This window comes from Carlito syrichta, unplaced genomic scaffold (assembly GCF_000164805.1).
Source record: "Carlito syrichta isolate Samal-C Ts95f unplaced genomic scaffold, Tarsius_syrichta-2.0.1 Scaffold84695, whole genome shotgun sequence".
NCBI classification, from domain to species: domain Eukaryota; kingdom Metazoa; phylum Chordata; class Mammalia; order Primates; family Tarsiidae; genus Carlito; species Carlito syrichta.
In genome coordinates, this window is record NW_007028791.1 from 30917 (window position 1) to 53158 (window position 22242).

At 42.2% G+C, this 22242-nt stretch overlaps 1 protein-coding gene across 1 annotated transcript in view; it reads right to left on the reverse strand.

Moving 5' to 3' along the window:
- Positions 1-22242, reverse strand: part of NUFIP2 (NUFIP2, FMR1 interacting protein 2) — a 33003-nt gene that overhangs the window by 6559 nt on the left and 4202 nt on the right. The window contains exon 2 of the mRNA XM_008056601.2: positions 18449-20161. Coding sequence (XP_008054792.1) covers positions 18449-20161 — 1713 coding nt within the window. The remainder of the gene's footprint in view (positions 1-18448; positions 20162-22242) is intronic.

Genomic DNA, 22242 nt, shown 5'->3' on the forward strand with positions numbered 1-22242 from the left:
CTTCCGCCTCAGCCTTCCAAGTACTTGGAACTACAGGTGCGCGCTACCACACCCGGTTAATTTTTGATTTATTGTAGAGATGAGGGCTTGCCAAGTTGCCCAGGCAGTCTCGAACCCGCGGGCTCAGGCGATCCACTCACCTCAGCCTCCCAAGGCAGTGGATTACAGGCTGAGCCCGGCTCCAAATCTCTTAAACAATGTATTCAAAGATTTGACTAATTAAATTTGATGCTTAATTAGTTTGGCCATCCAGGCAAGTGGTTCTAAGCTCTAAATCACAAACACTCCTATTTTAACCGTTAGGTCAAACTGCCAATCATACCCATTTATAATGACATCATCATTTATTCTAATTTCATTGTGCCTACTTAGGCATCTTATAAGGGAAAGATACATATGTACGTAACCAAACTATAGTGATATACAGAGAGAAAGCAGTAAGAACTCTACTTGGCATACAAGAAAGCTTCAGGGGGATACCTAAAGTCTTAACGAAGAAGAGAGTAGTTGACTAATTACAAGAACCAAAGAATTGGACCTTGAAAGGAAAATACTCTACCAGGAAATTAGTTTAATAAAAAATTACTTCGTAGCCGGGCTCAGTGGCTCAGCCTGTAATCCTGCGCCTTTGGGAGGCTGAGGTGAGTGGATGATTGCCTGAGCCCGTAGGTTTGAGACCCACCTGGGCAGTGAGACCTCATCTCTACAATAAATCAAAAATCAGCCAGGCGTGGTAGTGCGCGCCTGTAATTCCGGCTACTCGGAAGGCTGAGGTGGAAGGATCGCCGGAGCCCAGCAGGTCGAGGCTGCGGTGGCCGGGAGCAGCCACTGCACTCCAGTCTGGGCGACAGAGTGAGACTCCAACTCAAAAAAAAAAAAACTTACTTCATAATAGGAATGAACTATAACAAACACTGAGGATAAGTACTCTTTCTATGGTCATAAAATTATCAAAGGACAAAAAGTTTACTTTACTCTGTATAATTGTATTCTATGTAACTATATTCTAATTTATCAGCAATCAGTTATAATTAAAAATAAAACTGGAGGCCATGTAAGATACTAAAACTTGGGTTTATAGTTAAGGCACAACATACTCCCTTCCCAGACTAAAAGAAAATAAGTATAGAATATAGACCTAAAAGCGTGACTTTCTTATAATATGTGTAATGGATAAGCGCAGGGAATGATAGACTCATGCTCCCATATCTCCCTCTCACCCCTGGCAAAAAAATCAAAATCATGTGTAAAAGTTACTAAGATTTTTGAAAATTTATCAGAATTGGATGTTTGATCAATAGGTTAACAACTCAAAATGATCAAATTAATTATCCAGTCAAAATCCCACTCAAGCTATCACAGCTATTCCCTAATTCAACCAAATCTTGGAATGATGTGGTTAAAATGTGCCAACTGAAGCTTAATTGTATGGTATCACCTTTAAATCTCTGGTCAAAGATAGGCAGGAAAATCCCCCTTTCCCTGGGAGGTCTAAGAAGGGATGAGAACTATAATCAACCAAAAAAGCCCCCCAAAACAAAACAAAAAACAGACAAAATGCAATTCTTGTCATGGAGATCATAATTATTACTATAACACAACTTCTAATTCCATTCGTTTCAAACAATGAGAAATAACTGAAAAGTCTTATAAAGAGCCTGTTATTTTACAAAAATGGCATATTTTAAGAAGTCCAAAGATAAGCCTTGCTTTCGTTGACCTAACGGCAAAAAATTTAATCCAACACAACTAATGTTTTTATTTTAATGAAAGCAGACACTTCACTTTTTTTTTTTTTGAGTTGGAGTCTCACTCTGTTGCCCAGGCTGGAGTGCACACTCACGGCCACCCCAGCATTGACCTGCTGGGCTCAGGCAATCCCTCTGCCTCAGCCTTCCAAATGGCTGGAACTACAGGCACACGCCACCATGGCCGGCTACACGCTTCACATTTTACAGCAAATAAATTCCTGAAGAATATACAGCAATTCCTTGATATAATTTTAGGTATCTTTACTGCAAAGATAACTCTATACTTAGATGTATGTTGAGGAAGTTAATCAAACATTCCGGTCTATGTGCTAACATTTTCTTTTTTTTGAGTTGGAATCTCGCTCTGTCACCCAGACTGGAGTGCTGTGGACGCTCCCGACCACGGCAGCCTCGACCTGCTAGGCTCCGGCAATCCTTCTGCCTCAGCCTTCCAGTAGCTGGAACTACAGGCGCGTGCTACCACACCAGGCTAATTTTTTGATTTATTTTAGAGATGAGGTCTCGCCAAGTTGCCCAGGCAGGTCTCGAACCAGCGGTATCAGGCAATCCACTCACCTCAGTCTCCCAAAGCACAGGATTACAGGCTGAGCCACCGAGCCTGGCTAACATTTCCTTTCTCTTCCCCACTGCAAGCCTCAACCTGTCCCTGCACTTCAAGAGTCACAATAACAACCACACTACTTTAAAAGCAAAGTAAAAACATACATGTTTTAGAAGCCAAAGAATTATTTGCAAACATCCAATTTCTTTTTTTTTTTTTGAGTTGGAGTCTCACTCTGTCGCCCAGACTGGAGTGCAGTGGCCGCTCCTGGCCACCACAATCTCGCCTGCTGGGCTCCGGCGATCCTTCCGCCTCAGCCTTCCGAGTAGCTGGAACTACAGGCATGCGCTACCACGCCCGGCTGATTTTTTGATTTATTGTAGAGATGAGGTCTCGCTGCCCAGGCGGGTCTCGAGCCCGCAGGCTCAGGCAATCCACTCACCTCAGCCTCCCAAAGGCGCGGAATTACAGGCTGAGCCGCGGAGCCCGGCACATCCAATTTCTTTAATAAAGACATATCCTGATTTCAGCTTAAGGTTTTACTCAAATACATTTCTTTTTTTTTTTGAGTTGGAGTCTCACTCTGTTGCTCAGACTAGAGTGCAGTGGCACACTCCGGGCCACCGCAGCCTTCACCTGCTGGGCTCCGGCGATCCTTCCGCCCCAACCTTCCAAGTAGCTGGAACTACAGGTGTGCGCTACCACACCCGGTTAATTTTTTGATTTATTGTAGAGATGAGGTCTGGCCAAGTTACCCAGGTGGGTCTCGAACCCGTGGGCTCAGGCAATCCACTCACCTCAGCCTCCCAAAGCGCGGTATTACAGGCTGAGCCACCGAGCCCAGCTATACATTTCTAAATTATTATGGTAAGAAATTTTTATTACCCTCAAAGGGGAGCTCTGGTGAATTTGATCATGGCTTTTGAAGTAGAAAAAGGGATGCATGATGTAGCCATGGGCAGGCCTAGCTTCCAGTCAAGAAATAAATTAACATTATCTGAAGTGCTGAGCTGGAAGCATATGCAATTCTCCCTCCTGCTCTTTAATATGAAGTACTTCTAGAGTATCAGCAATTTCATTTTCTTGATCAAAATTTAAAAGTTTTGGTCGGGCTCGGTGGCTCAGCCTGTAATCCCAGCGCTTTGGGAGGCCGAGGTGAATGGATTGCCTGAGCCCGCGGGTTGGAGACCCGCCTGGGCAACTTGGCGAGACCTCATCTCTACAATAAATGAAAAAAATCAGCCAGGCACGGTAGCACGTGCCTGTAATTCCAATTACTCGGAAGGCTGAGGCAGAAGGATAGCCAGAGCCCAGCAGGTCGAGGCTGCGGTGGCTGGGAGCGGCCACTGCACTCCAGTCTGGGCAATGGAGTGAGACTCCAACTCAAAAAAAAAAAAAAATTAAGAGTTTCATGGCCTGGCGCGGTGGCTCACATAACTGTAATCCCAGTATTGCAGGAGACCGAGGCCTGAGGCGAGAGAATTGCTTGAGCGCAGGAACTCAAGACCAGCTAAGACAAGACGAGAGATCCCATCTCTACAAAAAAATTTAAAAACTAGCCAGGAATGTCTGTGTGTGCCCATAGTCCTAGCTATTTTGAGAGGCTAAGGTGGGAGGGTCACTTGAGCCCAGGTGGTTGAGGGTGCAGTGAGCTATGATGGTGCCACTGAAACTCCAGCATGGGCAACAAAGTAAGATCCTATCCTAAAAAAAAATTTAAAAAACCCGCACTCGGTTTCTCAGCCAGTAATCCTGCGCTTCTGGGAGGCTGAGGTGAGTGGATTGCCTGAGCCCGCGAGTTCGAGACCTGCCTGGGCAGCGAGACCTCATCTCTACAATAAATCAAAAAATCAGCCAGGCGTGGTAGCGCACGCCTGTAATTCCGGCTACTCAGAAGGCTGAGGCGGAAGGATCGCCTAGGCAACACAGTGAGTCTCCAACTCAAAAAAAAAAAAAAAGAAAAAGAAAAAAATCAAATAAAAAAATAGAAGAAATCTAAGTTTCCATGAAACTCGAAAAGGTTAAATCAGAAGGAAGAGGAAACAATATTTTCATAATATCCCATGCTTAAATAACCCTACTAAGACCGACAAGAAGTAATACTAACTCGTGATAGAGCATATAAGAACTGACATTACATTTTGCCCTCTTTCAGATTATAAAAGTCTCAACTCAGATTTTGGACATGAAAATGTTACTTTGTGTAATTTAATGTTTTAACTATTATAAGAGAAGCTAAACAAGTGAATAGTATAAAGAAGGCTATAGAAGGCAATTTAAACTATACAAAATCATAATATGTAAGTTGAGTATACAAGAAGAAAGTATGTTAGAGCAGGGGACAGTAAACTGGGTTCCTATCCAGTTTTAATGGAACACAGTCACACCCACTGTTTATATACCATTTATGACTGCTGTTGAGCTACAATGCAGAACCAAGTACTGAGTAGCTGCAACAAAGACCCTATGGTTCACAAAGCCTAATATTTACTTTCTGACTCTTCATATAGTTAAGTTTACTGACCCATGCTTTAGTAGCCACAAGTAATGTAGAAAGGCTGAAAGTTACTAAAAAGTGAAAGATTTTGAGGAAGAATACTAACTCAGGGGACGGAGCAAAAAAGGTATATATGAAGGGAAGTTTATTATTTAACCATACAGGTGAAGGGAAGCCACTGAAGAAATCCGAGACTGTTGTACTAAATATTAGTAATGATTCCTAAAGACAACTGAGGAGAACAGATGACACGAAAACAGACAGCCCAATAAATGTTACTGCAGAGGAAATTAGGACAGTTATGTCAGAGACGGAAAAAGAAAAAAAAATGGAGATCTCAGAGAAAGAATCCATATAATCTAATAACAAACTAGGTTAATGCTTCACTGACAGGAGAGGTAAGAAAGAGAAAGGTTTGGGAAGAGAATGAATTCAATTTTACATATACAATTGGAGTGAAGTGATGATGTTGAAAACATGTGGCCTGAACTCAGTAGAGTAACTGCAGCTAAAGAAGTCTTAAGCCTAATATGTAATTATAGAATTGGAAAGTTTGTGTAACATGAAAAGGGACTCAAGGAACATCATTTGAGAAACAGAGAATGATACCAGGAGGGCTATTCTGAAGATGCAGGATAGAGGACAGTAGGTAATCAAGGAAATAAGAAATTTAAGGAGGAAGTGTTCAACTACAACAAATCTTAACACTTGCAACTTTCTAGCCACCTATCCCTTTTTTTAGCCCAATGTCATTGCCCTGCCTCAAGCAGTGATGTCTAATGGGCATTTACTAAGTTGTCTTTTTTTGCCACTAGTCAGCTTTACCTTCCGTCTTCTACAATCTGGCTAACTGTTCTCTACCTTTATTTTATTTATTTATTTATTTTTGAGTTGGAGTCTCACTCTGTCACCCAGACTGCAGTGCAGTGGCCACTCCTGGCCACCGCAGCCTCGACCTGCTGGGCTCCGGCGATCCTTCCGCCTCAGCCTTCCGAGTAGCGGAATTACAGGCACGCGCTACGATGCCCGGCTGATTTTTTGGTTTATTGTAGAGATGAGGTCTTGCCAAGTTGCCTAGGCGGGTCCCAAACCGGCGGGCTCAGGCAATTCACTCACCTCAGTCTCCCAAAGAGCAGGATTACAGGCTGAGCCACCGAGCCCGGCTCATTCTCTACCTTTAAAAATATAAATCTAGCTCTCTCTCTTTTTCTTCCCTTACAGATCCTCTCTGTAACAGCCCCTTTATTAAATTTCTTGGTCCTGGAAAAAAAAAAATCTAAAATATAAAGTGACCACACTGCTCAAAACACTTCAATGGATTCTTACTGCCTACGGGAAAAGCTACTAGAATATGAGACTGAATTTGTATTTGTACTGTTTTTGCTTCTAGCACTTGCCACAGTAACTGGAACATCAATAAATAAATTTGATTAGTAAGTGAGAAGAATTTTAAACTTGGACAATTCATCTTCCTTGAAACAAGCTGAATCATCAAACAGGCTGGCAATCTTCAAACACTATGTCTTACTCTATCTGTACAATAAATATACTAACTTTCACTTATTTTTGGAATCCTCACTACCCTTCCCTCACCCTGAGTTCCAACAACGTAATATATGTTTTTCTAAAGAGCAATCACACCAGTGATGTATTTCTTTTCATGCATGTTTCCCTATTAAACCAAGTTTGTTTTTTTGTTTTTTTTGAGTTGGAGTCTCACTGTGTTGCCCAGACTGGAGTGCAGTGGCTGCTCCCAGCCTCCGCAACCTCGACTTGCTGGACTCCGATGATCCTTCCACCTCAGCCTTCCAAGTAGCTGGAACTACAGGCATGTGCTACCATGCCCGGTTAATTTTTGATTTATTGTAGAGATGAGGTCTCTCCCAGTTGCCCAGGCGGGTCTCGAACCCGCAGGCTCAGGCAATCCACTCACCTCAGCCTCCAAAAGGTGCGGGATTACAGGCTGAGCCACCAAGCCCGGCTAAACCAAGTTTCTTAATTACACAAATCTCCCAACTTTTCCTGAGTTGAGGTCTCACTCTGTCAGTCAGGTGGAAGTACAGTGATACAATCTCAGCTCACCGCAGCTTCGATCTCCTGTGCTCGTGCAATCCTTTTTCCTCAGCCTCCAGAGTAGCTGGGACTACAGGCATACACCACACCTGGCCAATTTTTTTTTTTAAATTTTGTAGAGACAAGGTCTTGCTATGTTGCCCAGGCTGGTCTCAGACTCCTGGCTTCAAGCAATTCTCCCCACTCAGTCTCTCAAAATGCTAGGATTATAGATGTAAGCCATGATGCCTGGCTCTCTTCCTTTCTTTTTATCTACTATCACCACTGCTGACTCAGTACTTAGTGCAATAAGTATTGATCTGAACAAATATTCATAAATCAGCCAGAAAGTAATAATAGATAGTATTAAGTAGACTTATTGACATTCAACTTCTTTTGACCTACAAAACTCAGTAAGTTCATATAGTCCAACTACACAGATATGGCACTTCTAAAATCCCTCAAAGAAAAAGATGGAAGCTAAGAGGACTAAAGCCAACTAGAAGCTTATTTTTTGCATTAAAATGGAATGTCATACGCCGGGCTTGGTGGCTCAGCCTGTAATCCTGAGTTTTGGGAGGCCGAGGTGAGTGGATTGCCTGAGCCTGCGGGTTCGAGACTTGCCTAGGCAACTTGGCGAGACCTCATCTTTACAATAAATCAAAAATTTGCCAGGCGTAGTAGCAAGCGCCTGTAGTTCCGGCCACTTGGAAGGCTGAGGCGGAAGGATTGCCAGAGCCCAGCAGGTCGAGGCTGCGATGGCCAGAAGCAGCCAATGCACTTCAGTCTTGGTGACAGTGAGACTCCAACTCAAAAAAAAAAAAAAAAAGGAATGTTATTATAGTCTCATTTAACAGAAAATTTTTAAAAATCAACATCTAAATTAACACAGTACATGACTCCTCCAGATAGAAAATAAATCAAACATAAGGCCAAATAAGCTGATTCCCACAAGAACCTGCAAATAATTTACCAATCGTGCTTTTCAATTTTTTCTTATACCATTTTAGACCAAATTCTGTAAAATTCAGCAAGTGTGGTAACACTAAAAATTTTAATTCTCCTTTTTCCTTCCCAATTCTGATTTTTTTTTTTTTAAGTTGGAGTATTACTGTTGCCCAGGCTGCAGTACAGTGGCATGCTCACGGTCACCACAGCCTCTACCTTCTGACTCAGCCTTCCAAGTACCTGGAACCACAGGTGCATGCCACCATGCCCAACTAATTTTTTGATTTATTGTAGGGATGAGGTCTCACCAAGTTGCTTAGGTGGTCTCAAACCCCTGGGCTCAAGTAATCCTCTCACCTCCGTCTCCCAAAGTGCTGGGATTACAAGCATGAACCACTGTGCTCAACCCGATTCTGATTTACTTGTCTTTTGATGATTACAGGCTATTACGCTACCATATTTTGCTATTCTGAGTTCCCATCTCAACCAGTCTACTGTACCTATTTTTTTTTTTTTTACAAAGACTGTCAGAAATTTCTCTCATCTTTTACTTGTTCAGTCTGACCATGCCCAGAGAAAAATATGGCAGGGTTTCAAGTGATTTTGACTTAAGGTTGTTAAAAGTCACCACCTTTTTAGTAGACTCTTCTTAATGAACACTTTTCCTGTGAAGCTACAAAAAACTAGGATAAGCATAATGATCTGGACCACCACTAAATACACACAATATAAACTTGGAACTCCAAGTTATTTTTCTTTTCTATTGCTATGGTTATTCTAATCCTATTTATTTTATAAGAGCAAAATACCAAATTCAAGTTACTTGGAATGAAACTGACAATCTCTGCTTCTGTTACTACTATATCAGAGCTTGAATAGTTCTCTCCCTCACCTTCAGGACTTAAGCTAGTAAAAACTGGCGGTAAGGCCAGGCTTGGTGGCTCAGCCTGTAACCTCAAGGCTTTGGGAGGCAGAGGTGAGTGGACTGCCTGAGCCCGCGGGTTCGAGACCCGCCTGGGCAATTTGGCGAGACCTCATTTCTACAATAAATCAAAAAAAAAAAAATCAGCTGGGCGTGGTAGTGCATGCCTGTAATTCTGGCTACTTGGAAGACTGAGGCAGAAGGATCACCGGAGCCCAGCGGGTCAAGGCTGTGGTGGCCGGGAGTGTGCCTCTGCACTCCAGTCTGGGCGAAGGAGTGAGACTCCAACTCAAAAAACAAACAAAAAAACTGGGGGTAAATGTTAGCTTTTTTTTTTTTTTTTTTTGAGTCTAAGTCTCACTCTGTCACCCAGTCCTTGAGCTGTGGGCTCAGGTGATCCTTCTGCCTCAGCCTTACAAGTAGATGGAACTACAGGCAGGTGCCACTACATTCAGCTAATTTTTTGATTTACTGTAGAGATGAGATCTTGCCAAGTTGCCCAGGCTGGTCAACCCATGGGTTCAAGGCAATCCTCTCATCTCAGCCTCCCAAAGTGCTGGGATTACAGATGTGAACCACCAAGCCCGGCCAGTCTAGGAAATTCAACCAGGGATGAAGCCAAAGTACATTTTCTTAAACTGTCAAATCTGCAGGCACATGTTAATAAATTAGACAGTGGTAATGCAGGGTATTCATGGAATAACTACAGTAAAATGCAGTAAATGTGAAAATACTTTAGTATTGTGTTAAAAGGAGAAAATGTAATATTTAAATCATTCTGTGAACAAATATCCAAATTATATACACAATCTGTCAGTTCTGTGGATCAATCAACCATAACTTGTCTCCTCATATCCTGTTTCCCAAATTCTGTAGATGTAGAAATATATTCTATCAGTTCCCTTACTTATGCTTTTTCCCAATCTAAAACATTATTTTTGCTTTTCCTTAGAATCTTAATATTTTCTTTTAAAAAAAAGTATATAGGCTGGGCTCAGTGGCTCAGCCTGTAATCCCACGCTTTGGGAGGCCGAGGTGAGTGAATTGCCTGAGCCCGTGGGTTAGAGACCCGCCTGGGCAACTTGGCAAGACCTCATCTCTACAATAAATCAAAAAAATTAGCCGGGTGTGGTAGCGCATGTCTGTAATTCCAGCTACTAGGAAGGCTGAGGTGGAAGGATCACCGGAGCCCAGCAGGTCGAGGCTGCGGTGGCCGGGAGCAGCCACTGCATTCCAGTCTGGGCAACTGAGTGAGACTCCAACTCAAAAAAAAAAAGTATATAAAACAAGTTTATTTTGAACACTGTGAACATGTACATGGTTGCAAAGCAGATGACCTTTGTTTTTTCTCTGAGTATACTATTCCAAGAATTAACTGATAGTGTACGTCTAGTTACCAGAATAATGGCTTCCTTTACACTGCTAATCGGTGCCATATTAATCTACCTGAACACAGATTTGTAAGTCAATTATTTAATACTTTTTTTCCCGTTACCCAGGCCAGAGTGCAGTGGTGCGATCATAGCCCACTACAACCTTGAATTCCTAGGCTCAAACAAACCTGTTGCCTCAGCCTCCAAGTAGCTTGGACTACAAGCACACTCCATCACATGGGTCCACTCTGGTCTTCAACTCCTGTGCTTAAGCAATCCTCTACCTTAGTCTTCCAAAGTGCTGGTATTATAGGTGTGAGCTATCACACCCAGTCAATTGTTTAACACTAAATCAGTTCTTAAAGCATCTAAGAATAACCTGATGGGACAAAAGCTGTTACTCATAAAACTCAGAAACTCAGGCTTAAAAATGATAAACGATTTGCCTGAGTATAAACTAACTGGGAATACAGCATTAGTACTCATGTTATCTGTCCGTTTAAGTTATTCCCTCTTCACCAACCTATTTCCTTGATATTCAGCAGCTCCTCCGCCACCAGACTGAAATAAAAATTTCCATAATCTGGCAGTAACTTATTTTTCTTCTCTTCTATGTCCCCTCACCATATCCAAACTAGATCCCGTCCTGTATTTTCATTTACTCATGATTCTACTTTACTACCCTTTACCTTTCTTTTCTCTGCATTTTCATGTAAGTAAAAAGTCTTCCCCCGTTCATCAAAACCCAGTTTAAATACTGCTGTCTCCATGAAAACATCCTCCACTTACTTTTATCTTTACCTCATTAGAAATCCTCTCCCTCCACTGAAATCCCCTAGGATCTGTATTCTCATGACACATTTAAAATTTTGTCTCATAAACATATATTGTTTTCTCTTCTATTTGTTTAAAGTCTTTATAGGAAAAGACTCACCCTGTCCAAGTAAATCTCCCATAAGTAAGCAAAATACTCTGCTTATGGAAGGTACTTCATAGGGGAAAGGAAAAAATACACTCCTGAATTATTGCGTGACTCCTTCATAATACAGAAGTGGCAGAGAAAAAAAAAAGGATTAAGCTGAGGAAAGCTTCCTAGAGCTTTTACCAACTCTAGCTGGCCATTAAAACCACCTACTAAGTTAAAAAAAAATTTTTATTCCAGGGCCCAGCCCAAATCTAGTGAATTGCCTATGCCAATAACCTGCTACCTGTGGAGGTAGTATACAAATTTCTTTAATTCCATGCACTAGCCTAGAGTTGCCTGAAGGTGTGTTTTTATGCTAGTAAATTCTCCATCCACAGAAAAGGCATAGCGATGATTTTAAAAAAGGACATCGGAACGTAAAGGAGCTACTTATTTTTCCTCCAACATGTTCGACTTTAGCTTTTATACCTTATATTGTAAGCACTATCATCTTAACATATGTAACTGAGTTTTACAAAATACTGAAACTTTTTTTACATTTGACACTCAACTCATTTTGCAGACCAAAGGATAGCTTTCACTTACCTCAACTGTCAAGGATGCAACTTATTCATCTCCCCTCCCTCTCTTATGAGCACAATTTTTAAATAAATACTCCAAAATATCAACATCTCAAACACTTGATATCCTTCAGTGTAATATTATCCAGGAAAGACAAATCAACTCAGTTTAAGTTAGCACCCTGGCCAGGAGCGGTGGCTCAAGTCTATAATCCCAGCACTTTGGGAGGCCGAGTTCAGAGACTCAAGACCAGCCTGGGAAACACGGTGAGACCTTATCTCTACAATAAATCAAAAAATTAGCTGGGCATGGTGGCGCGTGCCTGTAGTTCCAGGTACTTGGAAGGCTGAGGTGGAAGAATCACCTGAGCCCAGCAGGTCAAGGCTGTGGTGGCTGTGAGCATGCCATTGCACTCCAGCCTGGGTGACAGAGACTCCGACTCAAAAATAAACAAATAGATAAGCACTCTGACCAAGCACACAACTTCCATCGTATGACACCAAAAGCAAAAGCAACAAAACAAACAAAGTAGACTTCATGAAATTTTAAAATATCAGCAAGGCTCAGTGGGTCAGCCTGTAATCCGAGCACTTTGGGAGACTGACGTGAGTGGACTGCCCGAGCCCGCAGGTTCCAGACCAGTCCAGGCAACTTGACGAGACCTCGTCTCTACAATAAACCAAATATAAGTTGGGCACAATGGCATACGCCTGTAGTTCCAGCTAACTGGAAGGCTGAGGCGGAGGGATTGCCGGAGTCCAGCAGGCTGTGGCTGCAGTGGCTGTGAGCGTACCACTGCACTCTAGCCTGGGTACGGAGTGAGACTCCAACTCAAAAAAATAACAATAAAGGCTGGGCACAGTGCTCAAGCCTATAATCCCAGCACTTTGGGAGGCTGAGGTGAGAGAACTGCCTGAGCCCACGGGTTTGAGACTAGCCTAGGCAACTTTACAAGACCTCATTTCTACAATAAACCAAAAAATTAGCCAGGCATGGTGGTGTGTGCCTGTAATTCCAACTACTTGGAAGGCTGAGGTGGACCTGAGCCCAGCAGGCTGAGGCTGCGGTGGCCATAAGCATGCCACTGCTATTCAGCCCAGCCACAGAATGAGACTCTGACTCGGAAAAAAACAACAAAAAAAGAAATTTTAAAATATCATGTAGCAAAAGACACTATCAACAGAATAAAAAAGCACCCCACAGAATGGGAGAAAGCATATGCAAATTATATATATGGTAACAGGTAAACACAGAAAACTTCTAAAACAACAAAAGAAAACCAACAAGGTTCAAAACTTTGCAAAGTACTTAGACATTTCTCCAAAGATTTACAAATAGCTAATAAGCACATGAAAGGGTCCTCAACATCACCATTAAAGAAATAAAAACCAAAACTACATTAAGGTACCACCTCTCACACCCATTGGGATAGCTCAAAAAACCAGAAAATAAGTGTTGGCAAGGACGTGGAGTAACTGGAATCCTTATACACTGTTAGTGGGAATTTGAAATAGTACAGCCTTTCTGAAAAACAGCATGGCCATTCCTCAGAAAATCAAACAAAATTATCTTATGATCTAACAATTCCACAAAAGAACTAAAAGCAGGCTCAAGATAGTTATACACCCTGTTCATAGCAGTATTATTCACAATAGCTAAAATGTGGACACAACCTAAGTGTCCATCACAGGAGAATGGACAATGAAAATGTGGTATACAGATACAATGAAATATTACTCAGCCTTTAAAAGGAATGAACCTTAAGAACATTATGCTTAAATGAAATAAGCCAGTCACAAAACACAAATACTGCATGATTCTAGTTAAACTTAGAGACAAAGTAAAACAGTGGTTGCCAGGGGCTGGCGGGAGAGATGAATGGGGAAGTATTGTTTTTCTGTTTTGTTTTATTTTGAGTTGGAGTCTCACTCTGTCACCCAGGCTGGAGTACAGTGGCACACTCACAGCCACCACAGCCTCAACCTGCTGGGCTCAGGTGATACTTCTGTCTCAGCCTTCCAAGTAGCTGGAACTACAGGCACGCGCCACCACACATGGCTAATTTTTTGATTTATTGTAGAGATGAAGTCTCACCAAGTTGCCCATGCTGGTTTTAAATTCATGGGCTCAGGCAATCCTCTCACCTCGGCCCCCCAAAGTGCCGGGATTATAGGCATGAGCCACCGTGCCCAGCCGACAATACTTTTTTTTTGAGTTGGAGACTCACTCTGTCACCCAGACTGGAGTGCAGTGGCCGCTCCCGGCCACCGCAGCCTCATCTGCTGGGCACCGGCGATCCTTCCACCTCAGTCCTCCAAGTAGCTGGAACTACAGGCACACGCTACCTCGCCCACCTAATTTTTGATTTATTGTAGAGATGAGGTCTTGCCAAGTTGCCCAGGCAGGTCTCGAATCCGCGGACTCAGGCAATCCACTCACCTCAGCCTCCCAAAGGCGCGGGATTACAGGCTGAGCCACCAAGCCCGGCTCGACAATACTTTTTATTTTTATTTTTTTGAGTTGGAGTCTCACTCAGTCACCCAGACTGGAGTGCAGTGGCCGCTCCCAGCCACCGGAGCCTCGCCTGCTGGGCTCCGGCAATCCTTCCGCCTCAGCCTTCCAAGTAGCCTTCCAAGTAGCCGGAATTACAGGTATGCGCTACCACGCCCCGCTGACTTTTTTTTTTTTTTTGAGTCAGAGTCTTGCTCTGTCACCCAGACTGGAGTGCAGTGGCACACTTCCAGCCACTGCAGCCTCCACCTGCCAAGCACCGGTGATCCTTCCGGCTCAGCCTTCCAAGTAGCTGGAACTACAAGCTCGCACCACCATGCCCGGCTGATTTTTTATTTATTGTAGAGACGAGGTCTCGCCAAGTTGCCTAGGCGGGTCTCGAACCCACGGGCTGAGGCAATCCACTCACCTCAGCCTCCCAAGGCGCGGGATTACAGGCTGAGCTACCGAGCCCGGCTGACAATACTTTTTAAATGTCCAAGCCAGAAGATGGATTAATTGGTTCCATACTTAAAATCTTCCATAATCAAGTTAAAAAACAGGAACTGTGAACTTACCTTTCATTTTATTTATTTTTTATTTTTTTATTTTTGAGTTGGAGTCTCACTCTGTCACCCAGACTGGAGTGCAGTGGCCGCTCCCGGCCACCGCAGCCTCAACCTGCTGGGCTCCGGCGATCCTTCCGCCTTAGCCTTCCGAGTATCTGGAATTACAGGCATGCACTACCACACCCGGCTGATTTTTTGATTTATTGTAGAGATGAGGTCTCGCTGCCCAAGCGGGTCTCGAACCCTCGGGCTCAGGCAATCCACTCACCTCAGCCTCCCAAAGGCGCGGGATTACAGGCTGAGCCACCGAGCCCGGCTACCTTTCATTTTAAATACTGGAACTCCTGTGTAAAAGTACAATATCCCCCCAGATAACACTAAGACTTCTTAAGAAAAGTTAGCAGCATAATAAACATCAAAAGCTAAGGGGCTGGGCATGGTGCTGCATGCCTATAGTACCATCTACTCAGGAGGCTAAGACAGGAGGATCTCAAGTCCAGGAGTTCGAGACTGCAGTGAGCTATGATAGCGGCACTGCATTCAAGCCTGGGTGACAGGCAAGATCCTGTCTTAAAAACAAAGCCAAGAAAACAAACAAAAAATCTAAAAGAAAAATCCTAGCAGGGCTCGTGGCTCAGCCTGTAATCCCACGCTTTGGGAGGCTGAAGCAAGTGGATTGCCTGAGCCCGCGGGTTCAAGACCTGCCTGGGCAACTTGGCGAGACCTCATCTCTACAATAAATCAAAAATTAGCTGGGCGTGGTAGTGTACACCTGTAGTTCTAGCTATTTGGAAGGCTGAGGCGGAAGGATCGCCGGAGCCCAGCAGGTCGAGGCTGCGGTGGCTGGGAGCAGCCACTGCACTCCAGTCTGGGCGACCGAGTGAGACTCCAACTCAAAAATCAAAAAAACAAAAGGCTGCAATTAACTGTTTAATCTAAAAACTTCAAGTATAAAATCTCTTGCTGGCCGGACTTGGTGGCTCAGCCTGTAATCCCAGCGCTTTGGGAGGCCAAGGTGAGTGGATTGCCTGAGCCCGCGGGTTTGAGACCTGCCTGGGCAACTTGTCGAGACCTCATCTCTAAGATAAATTAAAAATTAGCCAGGTGTTGTAGCCCGTGCCTGTAGTTCCAACTACTTGGAAGGCTGAGGCGGAACGATCGTTGGAGCCCAGCAGTTCGAGGCTGCGGTGGCCGGGCCACTGCACTCCAGTCTGGACGACAGAGTGAGACTCCAACTCAAAAAAAAAAAAGCTCTTGCCAGAAGCTGCCACCATGCCTTTGGACTTTCCAGCCTCCATCCAAAACCATGAGTCAAATAAACATCATTTCTCTATAAATTAATAATGAACCATTCCTAATGAAGTGATATAATACACCCTCTTACTAAATGGCTTATTTTTGAATTTAGGAGAAATGCACAGAACTTCCCACCTAAGCTTAACTACAACTCATTTATTAAGACATTGCCACTCAATATTTAAAGAAAAGATTACATGCCGGGTACTCCAGCCTGCGTGATAGGGAGACTTCGATTCAAAAAAATAAAGATTACACTAAAGGCACTAAGAAAATAAAGCAAGTACTTATAACGGATACTTCAGTCTGATTACTCTTTTAAGAGTTTAAGGAAACAGAACAAAACAAAAAACCTTCTCTTGTTAAAGGACTTTCAAAGAGTTGATTAACAACAAATAGAAATGAGTGGGCCAATGGATTACTAATAGAGCAACCAATATTTGGCAGGAATTCAAAAAACTTGCCACTCTAGGATCTAACTGAACTGAGTATTATTCACTGCTAGGGTTGGGGGGACCAATCAGTATCAATCTGATTAATCCCAATAACATCCAACTACAAAACTCAAGCTGACGCACTTTACTAAAGCCAAGTCTCTTCAGTAACACCAGTAAAACTAAACATAACTGCTTCCCTGCAGTTTATTTAAATACCACTGATTTCATATTCAGTTAGCCCATCTACAGGGAAAATACAATCAGAATAACTGGGAATAAATACTCCCATTTAAAAAGGTCTGCAATTCTATACAGAGAAGTTCATAAAACCAACTATCTAATGGAACAACGTATCCCCTTAATTTTTTTGGAAGTGGTAAGAGAACTTAACAAAACCAGATATCATCTCAGGCTCACACAATGACCATCAGTACAAAATACTTTGGTAAACATTTTCCAGCCAGGCACGATGGCTCAGCCTGTAATCCCAGCACTTTAGGAGGTCAAGGTGAGACGACTGCCTGATCCCAGGGGTTCAAGACCAGCCTGGGCAACTTGGTGAAACCTCGTCTCTACAATAAATCACAAAAACTACCTGGGTGTGGTGGTGTGCATCTGTAGTTCCAGCTACTTGGAATGCTGAGGCTGCGGTGGCCATGAACATGCCACATGCCACTGCACTCCAGCCCGGGACACAAGAGTGAGACTCCCAACTCAAAAAAAAGAAACATTTTCCACTAATAGTCTCTGGAGAGTTCATGGCACAGAAAATGACACCAAAAACACCCAACCCTCCTGGCAGAAGTTAACTTATATATAATTAACCACATCTTAAGAAACTGAGCATTTCTTTTTGCTCTAACTCTCCTAAAAACATCCAGCTCCTGCAGCTACTTCCAAAGAGCAAAGCTGGAGAACAAGAAAAACAGATAAAGGTAATCTACCAGGATTCCTATTCTTAAACTTCCATAAGGCAATTCTACTACTTGTTCCCATTTTTAAAGGAAGGAAAATGATATAAAAAGGGCATCTGTTTATTGTACTAAATGTCTTCCAGCCTGCAGATAAGGAAAGGTATGCACACTAGGAAATTCACTTAAAAGTCACATAAATAGCTTTGTTATTCATCTCTGAGGCAATGATTTCTTCCAGGGAGAATATGGTAATTACCTAATACCCACTATCTGATATGTCCCCTCTTCCCTGCAGTTGCCAAGTCATTGCCTAAATGAGCCATTGTTAAAAATGGGAATGTGCAGTATATATTAGTGTACACATGCATGCATGGAGTATGTATTTCTGTTAGGGAAGGGGGCAAGATGGAGGTGGAAGGGGTGGGAAGACTGAAAACCACTATTCTCAAAAGCAAAAGGTTATAAACATCATTCATTAAACCTCATTATTTGCTCTAAGGATTTAAATTACAATTATGCCACACATACAAACCACATTCTAAGGAAGTTATTAGCATGAAACTTGAAAGCTATCTTGTTCCCTTTAAACATGGGCTTTGGGGATATGAAAAGCACAGACATTCCAAAACTTTGGTCTCTACTATGCTAATCATACTTGCCATTGTAATTTCTCCAAATTATTTTCTAGAACTCATTATTCCTTCTTACAAGAGAAAAAAGTTTAACACTCCATCTTTTTTCAGATTCCGCCTCAAAAACACTGCTCCCTACTAATAAAGCACATGACATAAAAAGCAGAGGGGAATGTTTGTTCAAAGAAAATTTTAAAGCACTCTTAAAAGTGTTCAAGAGGAACTATAACACCATACCTCTAAGCAAGCTCCTACCCTTTTTTTCCCCAATAAACCAAGTAGGTCAATTGTATTTGTCTATATTAAAAAATGCTTTTAAGCTGGGAAATAACATTCCTTCTAAACTTTAATCATACTATTTCTAAAGACCTTGAATTAGTTTGATGCCATAGGCTTATCCTGATGTTTGCTTATCTACACTGTCATTCTCAACTAAACTCTGAAATGTTCACTCTTAATACAAACTAATAAAAATATGCTAATAAATAAAAACCTTTGTATAGGAAACAAATGAGTTACCTTTAGTGTGATATACAATAGCAGCCCTCAGGTCAAAAGAACCCCAGCTATCATTCCTTTCTAGGCCTCTCTGGTATCTCTGTTCTTTGGCGGAGCCTAACAAAGTGTTCGTAGGAGAGGCCAGTGGATTTTGATTTTCTATCTCATAGTCCTTTGAGAGAAACACTAAAGCACCTTGACTACCGGTGTCTGCTTTTTGCAGGTCACCTATATGACTGGGTTCCAAGGATAAGGCTCCACTCTCATTAGTAGTCCCAGATTTTAGAATGCTACCCAGAACTTGAGGACTAGTCCGTTTCTCCAGCTCATAAGCTTTGGGGAACACAGGATGCTCAGTTCCTGAGGGGATTATTTCAGCACCCTGTGAAACCAAAGTGGCAGGATATTCTCCTTGAAATGTCACCTCCATCACTTTATGATCTGATGATTTCCCAATAACAGTCTCAGGGCCAGCACTGGGCTCATTTATAAATGATAAACCCCACTGATTCTGGAAGATATCCCCCAGATTTTGCTGATCTGTCTGAGAGGGTAGATCCACTTGTACTGTGCTCAACAGCACAGTTTGCATATTTGAAGGATAGATAAAAAGGCTAGTCTTAATTTGTTCAACAGCTGCTGAAGTCAGACTCATGTCCTGGAGAACTGAATCAGTCCCAGAAGAGATGGGTGTTAGAGTATTAGCAGCAGTAGTTAGCAGTGGCTGACCCCCTGGAGGATATACATCAGTCCCTGCTAAAACAGGCCCATTAGAGAAGTTGGCAGAAGTAACAGATTTTAGCGCTGACATAGGGACCTGGGATAATCGACTTGATGACTGGGTTTGAGTTTCCCCAGTCGATGACGAAGAGGATGAAGATGAAGACACAGAAGAGTTCGCTATAGTTTTGTTGAGGTTTTCCTTAACTTTGCTTGCATAACTTATTTTAGGAACTATTTTAGCACTGCTATTGTCCACTGGAAAAACTGGGGGTGGTTTAAATAGGGTCCACGAGTCCTCTTTGGAGGCAACAGCTGAAGCATGCTTTCCTTTGGGCCGATCATCAAACTTTTTGCTGCTCACACCAGGTTTACTATCTGAGCTTTTCCGAAGCATATCACTCACAGCAGGTTTTCCTCGACTTGTTCCTCCAGGGCCAGTTTCATACTTCCAAATGGGCTTTGAACCATCTACTCGATTTCCCTTTTGTTCGTTATAGTCAGGCTTGAAAGTTTCAAGTCCCTGTTTTAAGGTTGGGACACTGGTCTCTTGTTGCATTATTTTGTCCTGCACTAAATTAAGGTTTTCACAACCCTTGGCACTATTGCGCCTAGCTTTCCTTTTTTTAGGAGTGGTATATCCGCTCTCAGATCCACTACCATCATTATCTGCTCCTTTACCCATATAACCATTAGTAATATAGCCAGAATTATTTGTTACCACACCATTTGGAATTGCTATAGTATCAGTCTTATCTACAGACTGGTTCTCTCCAGATTTATTATCATAAGACTTCCCATTCTTTTTGTCCATACTGTTTTTCTGAATGAAATTCTTGGTTTTAATTCCTGCTTTCCCAAAGGTGCTTGTCTTTACAGTCTGCTTCAAGCTAGTGTCTACAACTTGCTGGTTGCCATTGAGGACCCTGGAAATAGGGTTGGTAGCTTCATCAGAACCGAGGCTCTTTAAAGATATTTCTCTTTCTCCAGCATTACCATTTAGTTCACCATAGCCTAGGGGGAGAGGGAAAAAAAAAGTTTTAAAATCACATGTAAATTACAAAAGTACCTACACTTATGGACTATTTAATGTATGTTATAAGCTACAGACTTATGTTTTTATTTTACATCTCTATAAGACACTTGTCAGTCCCATTTTAGAGATTAGGAAATGGAATCTACTGCTAAACAAAGCAAGAGGCAGAACTGAGCCATAATTCAAACCAACATCTGAGGTCAGAGAAAACTTGACCTCTTAAGCAGTATGCCATCTACCTCTCATCTAACAGAATTAACCAATCATTCTCCCAAGGCTGTTATAAAATTTTCTTTACAATTCAGAGCAGAACTAACCTCTGGGAAAAACTTGAGTTTCACTGAAACAGTAATTGTTACAAGGAAATTAAAGACTTCATTTCTATAAAAAACTATAGATGGCTGGCCACTATAAGCAGCTTCCAGAGCATCTATCAGACAAAAATCTAACACTTGTGAAATTTTTCTAAAGTAGTCTTAAATTTCATTTTGATATTTCCCACACTATTAATACATGAAACCGAAACACCTATGTACCAATGTTTCCAACCCTTATAAAAACAAATTTCTGCCTGAGCCCGCGGGTTCAAGACCTGTCTGGGCAGGCGAGACCTCATCTCTACAATAAATCAAAAAATTAGCCGGGCGTGGTAGCGCACACCTGTAGTTCCAGCTACATGGAAGGCTGAGGTGGAAGGATCGCCGGAGCCCAGCAGGTTGAGGCTGCGGTGGCCGGGAGCGGCCACTGCACTCCAGTCTGGGCGACAGAGTGAGACTCCAACTCAAAAAAAAAACAACAACAAAAAAAAAACCACACACACATTTTCTTCATTTTATATTTGAATAAACAGACTTTCAGAGATATGAAGTAATTTGCCCAAGTCACAAAGTGGCAGAACTGGAAATCTAACTTGGAAGTCTGTCTGGAATACATGGTTTCCTATGCAATACTGCCTACTCAAAAGATGCTGTGAGAAAATATTTACTAACAAAACTATAATGAAAAATAACTACGGTTTAAGCGTTAAGATAATTAAAGACCTTCAACCATCATAAAAAATCAACTCTGTTACTATAGCTGAAATAGATCAACGACTTTTCCAGTACTAGTAAAATAGTGACATTCATTATCTACCTTTTTATAAAAGCATCTTGAGGAGAAGTCATTAGAAAGAAATACACAATAGAAGAACATACACATTCATTTAAAGCAGGAGTGAGGGTCTAACAAGAATACTGTTATGTGCTATGACCACTTTCACTTTTAGGCTTTTGTTCTGTGAAGACTAAAAGGTATATGAGTTTGAGCACTTAAAAAAAGTTCTCTATTTCCTACATGGTAACTATCAATAGGTATAATCTCACCAAAAGCTCTTTGGAGGTCCTCAATTTTAAACATAAAAAAGAGACAGATTATTTTTCAAGTTTGAGGACTACTCTTCCAAAATAACTTGATGTGGAATAGAAGTCTAAGAAGATTCACAGCAGGACTTACTATAATTTTAAGTCATTCATTCTGCACCACAGAAAAAGTAGAAACACTAAAATTGAGTAAATAAAGGCATTATCTTCTACTGCATAATTTTCCAGAAAATAACCTATGAAAACATACTCAAGACATAATCACTCCTTAAAGCCTGGTATAAAACTTGTAGAAAAAATAATTTTATGAACGCTCTTAACTCCTATCAGGTTACATTTGGGGGGGGACTGTGGGAAAAGCTATGACAATCAATCAAAACAATTTAGGAGGGAAAATTTTTAATTATGAAACAGGAAGGAAGAGATCACTGCTTAGGATGCTTTCTTTTTTTCTTTTTGAATTGGAGTCTCACTCTGTCACCCAGACTGGAGTGCAATGGCCGCTCCCGGCCACGGCAGGCTTGACTTGCTGGACTCCAGCGATCCTTCCGCCTCAACCTTCCAAGCAACTGACCTACAGGTGCGCGCCACCATGCCTGGCTAATTTTTGATTTATTGTAGAGATGGGGTCTCGCCAAGTTGCCCAGGCGGGTCTCGAACCCGCGGGCTCAGGCAATCCATTCACCTCAGCCTCCGAA